The sequence below is a fragment of the Venturia canescens genome, chromosome 7, assembly GCF_019457755.1.
Source record: "Venturia canescens isolate UGA chromosome 7, ASM1945775v1, whole genome shotgun sequence".
Classification (NCBI taxonomy): domain Eukaryota; kingdom Metazoa; phylum Arthropoda; class Insecta; order Hymenoptera; family Ichneumonidae; genus Venturia; species Venturia canescens.
The window spans coordinates 5722389-5736041 of NC_057427.1; the positions used below are offsets into that span (position 1 = coordinate 5722389).

The following is a 13653-nucleotide window of genomic DNA, read 5'->3' on the forward strand; positions in this document are numbered from 1 at the left end:
TTATGAATATATTAGTAGATAATTAGCAGTAGAAATAAATATGTAGAATTTAGCATATTTTCCATCGTAATTTAGTTGATATCGTGATTCGCATTTTATACGCTGATGTTATATTCAGATTCAATATTTAGTCGTACGAGGAGAAAAAACTTGTTCTCTTGCCTGGTGAACAATAAAAGCATATAAAATTTTTTTCTGCATTTTCAGGACGAGAAGAATCAGCTGCTCATCACCAATCTGTGGCTCAAGTTGGTGAGTTCAAATTTTTCTTCGTTCGTCCTGCGTTGTCGTATTGAAAGGAAACGCAATTTCGAGATTTCAATGCCAGAGTGAACGATGAGATAAATTTTTCAATCGAAACTTCTCGAAAAATGTACTTTTTATTCTTCATCCTCGAACTATTTTCAGCTACGTTAAGACTCGATTTATTTTTCATTGAATTTCGGTATAAACCAATGAAATATAAAAACTCAGACATTCCAATTTTTCTAATTGGAATCGGAGTAACTTCCTCTCGGAAAATACTCGCGATTATACACTCGAGAACACACACGCCCCCGCGCGCGCACGCTTTCATCAATTTCTTGTTCTCCATCGTTTTCCCCGACTAATATCGAAGAGCTTAAGTTCTCGTCGAGAGTTAGTCACGTACGCGAGGACAGTTTGAGCTTCAACCCCCATCTCTCCCCGTGCCCCTGTCTCCTCGTCTTTTCTCTATGACCCAAATGCAGTTGCAGTATGTCTACGATCGACATTGTATACGTACGTACTCACATACTTACATATGACGTATACGTATGTGCACCGGAGCATATGACACTCTACAGTATTTCTGATTGATACGCCATCGATTGAATCAGTTCAACAAATTCCGGTGGCCCAAAAATCGAGGCTGTCATATTCGGTAGGAGTTTTTTTAGACTCGGAGAAAAGCTGTGATTATGCGGTATGTGGGGTAGGAAAAACCATTGGATATTTGTCTGGAGCGTACGATTTTATTTTCCCCTCGATACTCGATCGTATTCCTCGTTGCTATTTCCATTTCTGCATACCTTCAGAAATGACGAGCGAGAACGTCTATCTCGCCTTAAAAACTCTTCATGCGAGAAGCGAATGAAATTGAAAGGTTTGCTGAATTCGAAGGGCTGTGCACTGAGGCAAAGTTGAAACTGAAGTTTCACTCGATGAGGTTGAAAATTTCAAAGATAGGACAAACGGTGAGATCGATAATTAACATTGCTTCGAAAAGTCAATATACTACAGGTGCATATATACGCTTAGGTAAGTCGTTAGGGCGCGCTCGTTGTATACTTGGTGGAAGATGTTTCTCCGGAGTGCAACTCGAACGAAACAAATTAACGTTTGGAAAGTGTGCACGGAGCTTTAACGAGTGAAAGTTTTGGCCGAACTAACCACAGTTCACCTCCGAGATACTCACCCAAATGGGAATCTCAATTTCTCCTGGCTGCTTCGTGCAAAAGAAAAAGAGCAGAAAACACACACACACACACACACACACACACACACAATCCACCTCGGAAAGAAGAACTTGTTGAACTCTGCTATATTGGCTTTTGTCCTTCGGCTCCATACGCAAATGTTTGCGTGCATCTTAATCGTTCAATTGCTTCGAATTACTTCAAACTTTAAGTTCCTTTTAATAAATCCTTTCCTTCGAAATACGAGAAAGAGTCTAGCCGCGAGAACCTTCCTGGATATTTAATTTTTCCATAACACTAAAGTATTTGCTTTAATAAGAAACGACGATACGAGAGGAACGTTACCCCTCGAAAGCCTCGTACACGCAACGTCAACCGCGCGCATTTGATACCTCGATACCCCGCGTTCGTATAATCTTTCTTGCTCCCATCTCGCATTTCGCTGAGTATATCGCGCCCTTAATCTCAATCTCGGACTCGGTGGGATTGATCCGAGACAATAAACTTCCAACGTGTACATAGAGATATGTTTGTACAAAAGCTAAGAGCTTTTACCAGCAGCGTGCCATTCCGAGTATCCTGCTCTTCTTAGCTGTATCCCCGTGCCTGACTCGGGAAATAGATACCGTCGTTCTAACACACGTAGAGGGCGTAGTGCATTCGTGAAATAGTCGGGGCGAGGGTGGAGGCGAAGGAGATAACTTACAGCGTCTCACCATCGGTTATGTTATATCATAAATCTCGGTGTCCAGGAGGGCCAATGTTTAAAATTTAAGCAAAATTCCCATATGTATATCCGCGTACGTCCCCTTCGTCATCGGAGCGCCGGGGATTTTTCGTGGTAATCCGAATGGAAATTTTGCACTCGTTTACGAAATTCGTTGCTGGCAAACCCTTAAATTTTACCCCGCACGTACTCGCTGGCAATCCCGGTGCTGACTTCTTCCCTTCTTTTATATCAGAAGTATTCACTCCGTTGAACCGTTGAATAATGACCGAGACCTTTTTTGTACCGTTCCTGAGTTACTATCCTGTTTCCTTTATAAAAAAAACCGGCTAATCTTTTGTTATGATTATTTTAATAATGCGTTAGATATTCGATGCTGATGTGAGAAAAAGAGACATGAAAAAATTCTTGAAATCGTAAATAACCCAATTCTTATGATTGCGAATGAAGTTGGCATATTTTTCAATGACTCGCACACCGGATTGGGCTGCACGGTGACGAGGACTCTCTCTCTTTGTTTCGCCGAATCCAGGGTCGTGGATATCTTCCCACTAATTGCATCGAGGAAAATTTCCGTAATCTCTCTCCGAGGATGGATACAACGTATCACATATATGTATATGTCGCTCTCATCGCCTCTCCGCGTCTATATACATTTATGAATCCATCGCCACCCACATTTGAGTTATACATCCGGATGCCTTCTCTCTCTTTCGCTCTCTTTCGTCGTCGAATCTGTGGCCATGACATTTTCAAAATGGAAACTCGCCCTCGCTTAATCTCCGTTCCTTCTCTCCCGATCTTTTTCTGTGTTCTATATCGAGTGTCACGTTGTGTAAGGAGGAGGAGGAGGAGGAGGAGGAAGAGGAGCGGATTCGTTAAGTACTGGTCGGGGCCGGAGGGATCTTTCTGCATTCGGCACGAAATGAACTCAATTCAGGGGGGTGGATGCTTCGGGTGCTGGTAAAGCGCTCGAGTTTTCTTCCTCCGTGTGTATATACACATACATATTATGTAGTGGGAAGAAGAGATAACCTCTCTAACCGGAATTAAGGGTGTAAAACTGGTTTTTCGCGGATGGAACGCGTACACCGAAGCGAACGAGGATCGTGCTCTCTCCGGCTCGCCCTCGCTCACTTTTGGCTCGTCCTCGAGGGGGTCGCGGCTCCGATTTCTCCTTCTTTTCCTTTCACTCCCTCGGCCGGGCTCCTTCCGCTCTTCCACAGGAGAACGAGCTCCTTCTCTCGGTCGGAACTCCCGTCAAGGATCTCCGGGAGTCCCACTGGCGTTATAAATATAAGCCGAACGAGTCCGCCGTGTCGATCCCAGCACGAAATCCCTCTATCACGCGCGCGCGCGCGCGGTGCACAAGCGAGAAACTTGAGAATTTCCATCTGCGTCCATCCACCGAATCCCTCGGCGAATCACGTCGCTCCCCTTCTTCCGCGATGTATCTATGAATATTGGGGTGAATCGTACGCGCGATATCCTCCGTGCTCCCTCGATAATGCACTACTTTCTCGACCCTCTTCTCCTTTCCAAAATATTCGGTTTTAATTTACACTTAAAACTTGACACTCATCCGGAGTCGATTTTCGTCCGTTTCGCACGATCGGTAATGGCTGCTTAAAGCTCGCACTCGTCTCGGGAGAAATAAATGAGGAAGCCTGGATACTCTGAAATGATACACGCAGCGGATTGAAATTCGTTATGCGCCGCGAAAGGGGCGAAGCGAGACGTACACCGAAGTAGTCGCTGCTGGTGTGCTTCTCATTTGCATTTCCTTTCGCCTCGCACTTTCCGCGCACGTTCAACGTCCTGATATCACCTGGATTATTCAAAAAGCGCCAAGGACGCTCTCTGGTCTGACGCGATCTCTTTCAATTTCTGCGGATTCCCGAGAAAAAAAAGATCCAAGTTACGACGGACTCGTGCGTAAGCTCTTTTAAATCATATATCATTTCTCATCCACACGAAAATTCCGGCCTTTGTAAAACTTGTATTTGAATTTGAAATAAAAAAAAAAAAAATAACTCACGTTATTCGCATGGACGAAGGAATTTAGCAAAACGAAAAGCGACGAACGGGGCTCGCGAGGCTACGGCGCAAAATCGAGGGCTTGTAAGAAAAAAATGCTGTAACCGGCGCATAGAAATTCACGGTGATAATGGGATGAGAATAATCGCTGCCATTATTAGAGAAACTTCAGCACGACATTGCGAGAAATAAAGGGAAAAATGTACGCTCGTGTATATAATGACTGCGACAAAAATGCGAAATTTACTGCAACTTTTTCAGCGTCATTCTCGAAGCTTTTAGCGACAGATAAAATATAGGGAGGCACAGGGTAAAATTGCGACTCTTGTGTGTGTGTGTGTTTTTTTTTCTCCGTATATAAGGGATGGTTTAGAATGCAAATAACCTCTCGAGTTACACGTGCAATGAAACTCACGCGGCGGGTTTTGGGTGACATTAAACCTCCCCACGCCCGCTCGAGTCTCGTTTTTCGAACGAATCGATATAAAATTCCGAGAGATTCGGAATCCCCGGTATGCCCATTGACAGTAATCGAAATTACTGCGATTGTACGATTTGCGAATTCCTATAATACGGGCTCGAGGCACCGAGTTAGGTCCGATGGGACGAGAGAAAAAGAGTTTCGTTCGCTCCTTTTTTTCTCGTCTTCTCCTTCTCTCGAGCACGCTGCATTGCGCCATAAAAGAGCGAACGAAATGGGAGATAAAAAAACGAAAACAAAAGAAAAGAGAAATACAGCCGAAAGTAAATCGGGAAAAAGGTCACGCTACGCTGCAGCGATATTATTGCATCTTCGAACTCGAACGTGTCACTTCTATTGGCTAATTTGCTCACGATTTCTCCTCTTTCACTTATACATCTACTCGATTCTTTACGAGATAACTCAACGATGAACGTTCATCCGGTGCTCCGTGAAATTTAAACGAACACATTGATATATCGAAGCAAAATAATTTATTTCTCTCACTCTCTCTTTTTGCTCGACGAATAAAACGTTCGTCTCGAAGATTCTTCATTTTTCTCAGATGTTTTGAGAGAATAAGGCTGCGATCATGGAACGTTATATGGGTGAAGGGAGGTGAAGAATAAGGAGGGCGTCTATACAGATCGACTCGTCGCATTGTATTATACACGGGTCATACGATGAAACTCAAAGGATCCTTCGAATCCGAGATGGTTCAATGAAACGGTGAAATTGGAATTCAATCGGATTCGTTCTCGGCGGATTCTTTTTTACGGGCGATGTAACGTGACTGGTATTGAAATCTTGACAGTTCGTTTTCTAGAAATTCCCCGTTTATATGTGTGTCTTTGACTATATTCGCTTCTTTTTGTTTTCGAATTTCAACCAGTTTCAAAGAAAAATCGGCTTTTTCGATTATCCTCTTTTTCAGGAATGGAACGACGTCAACATGAGGTGGAACGTCTCGGAGTACGGAGGCGTCAGAGACCTGAGAATTCCACCGCACAGGCTGTGGAAACCCGATGTTCTTATGTACAACAGGTAAGTCGACTCGGTGGAAAAATAATATCGCGGTTCAATGATTCGTCAGGAGCTTTCGAGGGCGGAATACTAAATCCGCGTCTCATCGTCAACCCTCAAGAAGACTTTTTATTCATACACGAACCGGAAGTTCCCGATATTTCGATACCGAACGGACAAATACTTGTTGAAATATTCAAAATATTCATTATTACTTGCCGCCGAGAGTACGAGCTTTGAAAGTGCTCGGTCGATCGGAATTTTTCTATCTGCTTTTACGCTGACATTCCAAAATTAACGCGACACTCGCGGGATTACGAAAATTTCGAATATTTAGGTATATTTACGAGCATGAAAAAAACGAATTTTCATCAGCCAAAAGCTAATATGAAAACATATTGTTGATGTCGCGTCAATGCAATCGAATTTCCCATTCAGATAGATCATGCCTAAAATTAATGTTAGAGTTATTAATTCAAAATTGTAGATACATTTTTCCAACTTATCTTTTTGCGAGTGAAATTACAAGCCAATAATGACCGAACCCGAAATTTCATTCGTCCCTGGCTAAAGTACTGTAGTTTTTTACGCAAAAAATCGCACCAGAGAGCGCAAAGGGTAAACACAAAGGGATAAAGAAAAAAGTACTATCAATAAAAAGACAGAAGGCTATGACAGGAATGGGCTGAGCCAATAAGAAACAAAATGCTGAAATAAGCAAATGCGAGGTTACACGAGTGCTCATTTTATCAATTTCGTTCAATCATTTAACGTAATATATCTTTATTACTGGTAAGACAATCGTCTTGAATATTTTTCCCAGACCTTCATTCGATACTTGATTGTTATTGCATATTTTTTCATAAACTTCGTAAGAAGCGTTCATTCGTTATAAAGAAAGATAAACGACTCTTTACGCTTAGTCCCTACCCCAGACGAACCCTTTAAAATTTGATATGCGTGTGAGTCGACTAGCCATTTAAACTCTCTGTAAATTTAAAGTCGATCTTAAGAAAATCGTTTCGTGCATGAACTACTTTAAATTATATACTTTCGAGTTAAAAAAGGGACAAATCAATGCTGGCAGAATTTACATTAATATAAACGTTATTCATTGCTCCATTTAATTCGAGCTCGAAATGTCATTCCCACGCGATTTCGGACGTAATCGAGAAATCTTTTATACGAAATGCGGGTTACATCGCGATACTGGGATGCGCTCACGATCCATCTCTGGATATAGTAGATATTGGCTGTGCTAGTCAGGCACACTCGTATAGCGAATACGTGCCTCACGCGCTCTCACGTCTCAGCTATGCGACTCTTCGTTTCCTTCGGATAACTTGTATCTCGTATACAACGTTGCAAATGTTATATGTATATATACACAAAAGCGATGATACATGTACAAATAAATTGGCAAAATCAGGGCCAAAGCGTAGAACTTTTGAGAATTTTCTTTTGAAATTCTTGTAAAACGTGATACACGATTCTCTCCACTTATTCGCGAGTGCCTTTAATGAAACGGTCCATTTCAAAGGATTCGGAATATTGAAGGAACCTTGGAACATTTGTCTGTTATATATATATACAGGTATTGCAGAGCAACGTTGAAATTTAGTGTAGCAATTGTCCTCAATGTCTCTTCTTATGTACGGGAATAGGAAGCGTAAAGTCGAAAATATATGACGACGAGGAGGAAGACGAGGAGAAATATCAGTCTCGCGTGTACTTCGTGCTCGTACGTCGCCAAAAACAAAACGAAAAGTTTCTCATGCACTTTGGGCGTTGCATATCGTCATTCCACCGAGATCATGGAATTCCTCTTCGCTCGGTACATCTATTTACATGTACATGGCCACGTGCATACACGAGGGGAAGCCCGAGCGAGACAAATCCTGCCATTATTTAAGAAAAAGGACCCACGGGGCCGGGGTCGGGCGTTACGTTTACGCCGATCATTCTACTCCGGGAATGTGTTTTCGCGAGGAACGAAGCGACCAAGAGAAAGCGCCTCTGATAAATTAATAAATTTAGTAGACGCGAGCCAAGAGACTTTCTTCTTTGGGGCGTTGGACGGAATAAAAGTAATCGCAGGACGAGGCGAAACGAAATGAAAGAAATTGCGAAAAGCTCGCACGCTCGTCATACACAAATGAATTTTTATGATTCGAGCAAACGAAGGAAAAGCTTTATTTCCGGTGGATTAATCGGCAATCAGAAGTTGCTCACGGAAACTATAAAGATACGTTACAGTTTACGGATCGTTCGCAATAAGCTTCTCCCCTGTTAACTACGTGGGACGTACCGAGAATTTCGTATGTTTTAAATACGACACACGTATCTTGCCGAAGCGTGCGATGCTTTCAGAGCGTTAGCAGTTTCACCAAGCAAGGAATGTGTCACAGGGATAAATTCTGGGTTAGCCAAAGACCAGACGTCTACTATGAGATGGAAAAAGAAGGGAGTGTGGCGCGGCGAAGCTCGCAAAGGATATAGGGTACATCCTCATGGAAGCTTTCGCAGCTGCAGTGGATCCTGCACGTTTTCGGGACATGCCGCAGCACAGGAGTCTCTCCCTCAGCCTCCCCATCCTCTTTTCACCCCCGTGTACTTCATACAGCGCAGAGGGCTGCTTGCTCCTCCATAAGCACACACGAGCTCAGGACATATATGCGCTCGGCGGTCCATGTGTGTTCCGGGCGGTGTGCTGAACGCGTCGAATGTCGTGCCTCGCTACTGCCGCCGACATTTCTCACGTATACGCGAGTAAACTATATCCCTCTTCCCCATCCCCCTGGCACCCTCCAACGTTTGTATGTGGGCACCTATATCCAGCGGCTCGACAGTTTGCAGGCCATGTTCTCTCTATACGCCTTCCGCAGTTACCCACTTTGGTAATTCTGCCGCATAAATATCCGCAGTGTAGTTCGAGTTTAACTATTCATCGTTCGAACCGGTGAGAACCGAGTGAGCTTCCGAGAAACTTGCAAAATCACAGGATTTCCCTGTTCCCAAAGATGTCGGACGAGCGAGACCGGTTGATTGCTGCGTATCTCGCAGGCTGCTCCGGGCCTTTGGAGCTGCGGGCCTCCGGCGACCATGGGCGAGATGAACCTCAAATTTTCATCCCTGTCCCCATCATTTAGGACTCCTAAATTTTCTAATCGAGGTTACAATCTTCCCGGCCGAATGGTGTTTTATCGGCACGAGAACCGTTTCGATTGCCACCTCTTCGCGTTTGTCACTTCGGTAAATTAAATGTTGTTCAAACGCGCGAGCGCGCGAGGGAATCTTGTTTATTCGAGTGTTAAACGAAACACGCAGGATTACCGCATTCGTAAAGCGTGGCAGTTGAAAGCCTTGCGAAAATTAACGAATATTTGATGCGACAATAACGATTCGAGCGATAAATCTAATTACCGAACAACACAACAGAGCTTGAGCGAGATATTGTTATTCCCATTAATTTTTCAATACGCATCATTAACGTGATTTCATTTCGATTGAATATACCAGCAAAAACAATAAATTATGCGATACATTTCGTCAAGCATGTTTGTACGAATCGTTAGTCAAACATAAAAACTCCGTGCACTTGACACCTCGGTTTGATCTTCCGCGCGACCGTGAGGCGTGGATCTCACCTTTTCTCTGTGCCTGCCCCCTTAGCCCGTTCTCCTCGCTCTCTCCGTGTACTCTCTCGGCGCTCTCTGTGTAACGTTCACTCGTGCTCCTTGGCAGTACGACGTCCTAACCTGTTTCTCGGCTTTGACGAACGGACATGTGTAAGCGCGCACACAAGGGGCGATCTACGTAGGCAAGTTGGCGAAAGATGGAGCGAGTGAGAGAAGCCACGAGAGAGAGGGAGAGAGAACGATGAGTATGGAACGCGATCGAGGTTCCCGGAGTTAGGGATGTCGAGCTACACCTACAATCTCATATACATAACCAACAGCAATTCTATATAGAGTGCTCGGTAGAACTCGCTGCATGCACGAAGCCAGGCTTCGTATATATATTGACCGGTGTATAGTGAGACGTCGAACCAGAAGCCCAGTTAGGATTGCCGAATTCTCAGTGCCATTCCTGGAGTACCGCTCCGTCGTATGTCCCTGCTTTTGGCTCTCTCCCTCTCGCACTCAATCTCTTGGTCCTCCAGGCACGAGGTAATATATTAGCATATAGCCGGTTAGATCCCCCGCAGTGGTTGCGGAACTCACCTCGTCGCTCACTGCCCGAGATATTCGATTAATATGGCATAAATATCATACGCGGAGGACCACCGAGGAGGAGGGGGGCGGGCAGGGGGACGGCCGATAGAAATAGGCCGCGCGAATGTTGATTCCCGAGAGGTCTCGCTCGCTATTATCCATATCCGGGCACAGATGTATATACGGAACAGAGGAACGTTGAGGCGGAAGTAAGCAAGCGAGAAGTCGCTTATAGCTTGTATTACCTTCTGGCCCTTGTGTCCTCTGTGGTGTTGGAGGACGACAAAAAGCCGAAACCCGGATTCCCTCGCCGCGCGGTCTCTCTGCCCAGTATAATATAGCGCCGAGTCCTTCCTCCGTCTTCCTCTCTCGCTCTCTGGCTCGGCTCTCTCTTTATGCACGGCAAAATGAGTTTACATTGGAAACCGTCGGTGGACCGTTACGCTAGGAACGCGAAAATGCGGTCGCTCGACAGCGTCCACGAGTGCACGCTGCGATCCTCTTCTGTACACCGCATAGCGCTTCGAGTGACGAGGGAAGATAGAAAACCGGAGAGAAGTTGGATGTTAGCCAAGGCCAACATGCATTAGCCATCGGCGTATTTGAAATTCAAGCCAAAGCAGATTAAATTCGTGTTTGCCCCTCGCTCACTCTGCTTCACCTCTTTGCTCGATCCTAACCTCGCGCTCCCTCGTCTTTCCTCCACGTAATGAAGCTTTTCGTGGATAGGGACTTGATCGTTCCACTCGTGGGCATTCCCCTCGTCGTCGTCGTCGTCGTCGTCGTCGTCTTCGTCGTCGTCGGCTTCTTCCTCGTTGTTCAGCACGAGAGAATACGAGCGAGCATCGCGAATCGGTCGAATAACTCTCGTTCCTGTCGGAAGACCCCTTCGGGGCTCTGCAGGCTTTCGTCCGGCTGACCCCGTTTTATGTTGGTGCGCGATACCCCGCTAAGCATCGATACTACTCTCTATGCAGATGTATCGAGCTTTTTATAGATGTCAGCCTCCGACCACCTTCCCACGTTACAAATTCGAAGCATATTTGCTCTATGAGTTATATCGGAAATTGGACCAGACATTGTTAGCACTAACCAATCCTATCCGAGTTCCGATGGACAGTAACAGCGGTCCAACCATCTTCCTACACTCATCTTGACCCTGTGCAAGCTCCTGGAAGTCACATTTTACAACCAATTTTCTTCCTTGGTCAAACTTCATTCAAACACGGTTTAGAATAAATTCAAAACGTCAAATTCAAGTCTCTCGCTTTATATTTTCTAATCAATGAATTCCATTAATAGTCAATAATCAGCCTCGTTGATTTTAAATTTTAATCATTTCAAATTATAGCAAAGCAAAAGTACATGCGAACGGATTGACGAAATTTCAGGTCAGGTTATCGGGCATTTAATGAAAGAATGAAAACTTGAAAAATCGTAAAATTTGTACGGGAGTCTATGGAGATTCCATCATCGCCACATTTCTATTCAATAATTCATACAACCAATAATTCTAAATAATCCGTAGCGACAATAAAAATAAAGGGCTACCGGATGCTTGAAGGAAAAATGGCAGAAGCAGAAGCTTTTCTTACACAACCGCGACTTCTCAGAGGTTAGGAATCAGTCGAAATTTCGAGTGCTCCAATTTGCGCCGCCAAAAAATACGCTCATGCGAAAGGGATACCTTAACAGCCTGCTTTAATGCATTTGACTTCATACAGTCTGAAACTAGTTTTCCAATTTTTTAGTATCGTCCCAGGTTCTTCGTTGCATCTTCAATTGAGTTGAGAATCGTTATTGAATTGGGAGCAATTTAATATAAAAAACGATCTTGCACCTATCGATACGGGCGAGCACATATGAACGAATCGTTATAGACGGTGCATGCCGGACACTTGCACAGAGTGTATAGCAGTATGTCTTCCTCGTTCTATCTCTCTTCTGTGACTCGTTGAAGCACGAACAATATTGGAACATATATCAATTTTGCGGTGTAGCGGGCACCCGGCTCGATCCTCGGGCTTCGTTCCTGGGACCGGAAGCCCCGACTTTCCGGTAATTACCGTCCCTGCGCCACGCCATTCGGTCCCCGGAGGAAGAGAAGTGATCGTTTAGCGCATGTTTTCACCCTGCACTGTTCTCGTTCGACAAACACTGGACGCTCTGTGCCACAGTTCGCTCTCTCGCTGTAAATTATGAACCAATATCATACGAGGCAAATCGTTAAAAAATCTACAGTAAAGGTGAAAGCACATTTTTTCACTGACAATAATTGAATTGCTGCTCGTCCGTCACGGAGTCGAAGTGACATCGGAAACAAAGTAAACGATTTATCACGCCCCTCGAATCTCACTCGATGCCACGTATTCGGTGTAACGCGCGTTCAAAAGTTGTCCGGCACCGTGACCATCGCGGTCCGAGTGCGGAAGCAACTTGGAACCGTCGCTAAAGCTTTTCATCTCTCTTTCTCCCTCTCCCTCTCTTACGCCCATTCGAACAAGCCGGAAGGTAATTAACTTTCGTATAGCAGTGTGACGCTTAAGGGAATTTAAATTTCTATGAAATTCCTCGAGAAGTTAATAATATCTTAGTACATTGCTACTAAAAAGCTTGGGTTATAATGGATTGAGAGTTTATTCCATTCTGGTATTTACAGCGGTATAAGTAAGTTGTACCCGAAAGTGGTCGTAAATCTGGCTCAGAGGTCCTCCCCAGGGTTTCGGCATCGAATGGTAGAGATAAATAAATGAAGATAACATTATTTTTATTCTCGCATAATGCGGAACCGAAAGAATGGTAGCAGCCGGTGCATCCGGAGCTGGGCTTCAAATGTGAAGAGCTTTTTCGCCGAAGTATAGAGTTTGAAACGTTTTTCGAGGGAAGCCAGCGGAGCAAAGAAAAAAAATGGGAATAATGTGTTTCAGTCCCGAGTGTGAAAGACAGCCGCGTTCTTGAGCTATACTTGGGCAATAGTATATTTTTATATGTGTAGTTGCGCGAGGATGGGGATTGAAAGAAAACCGGATGATGCATCAGTGTGGGGGACGTCCGTTGTGTGTTGAAACCTTCGACGAAACGGCGCTCCTCCAGCTGGTGCAGAAAGAAGCTTCAAGAAGGATTTTTCGCTTGATGAATTTGATTTTTCGGGAGGCCCGTAGAACTGCATGCGGGTCCGCTGAGGAAGGAGAGAAGCGAGCGAGGAAGGAAAGAGGAAAGAACGATGTGCTTTCTCCAACACGTACTCGTATTCTTTCCGAGGAGATTGAGTGTTACAGTTTTATCATATCTCTCCAGTGATTGGCCTATTTTCTCTTCCGTGCTCGGGGACAAAGCATGCACACAGAGGCGGTGCGATCAAAGCCGGTGCCAATGAGACAAATCCGCATGGTTCGTTAATCCTCCTTCCGCATACTTTCACATCGGCATTAAATTATTCTACGAAGCTAATAAAAATGATTTTCAAAGTGGCGCGCGTTACCGGTTTCCACGATAAAAGTGCTGGATATTTTATCTAAGATTGAGCGCGCGCGCACGGCTAAAGCTCCGTTCCATGAGAGGAACGGAAGTCTGTGAGAATCGAGTACTAATTAGGGACTCGTTTAACTTAATTTTATTTATTCAGAGGACTCGAAGACTCGCGAAGGCCAAATGACGGAAGCTTTAATTCTAGAAACATGAACAAAAGCACACGAATGCACGAGCATTGTCGTGGGGAAAAGGGGGGGGGGGATTCAGGAGGTAGAAGGCGAG

The 13653-nt window shown here is 44.6% G+C and overlaps 1 protein-coding gene across 2 annotated transcripts in view; it reads left to right on the plus strand.

Moving 5' to 3' along the window:
- Positions 1-13653, plus strand: part of LOC122414148 (neuronal acetylcholine receptor subunit alpha-7-like) — a 66099-nt gene that overhangs the window by 34008 nt on the left and 18438 nt on the right. For both annotated transcript variants that reach the window (XM_043425066.1, XM_043425067.1), the window contains 2 exons: positions 208-252; positions 5598-5707. In XM_043425066.1, the coding sequence (XP_043281001.1) occupies positions 208-252; positions 5598-5707 (155 nt within the window). The remainder of the gene's footprint in view (positions 1-207; positions 253-5597; positions 5708-13653) is intronic.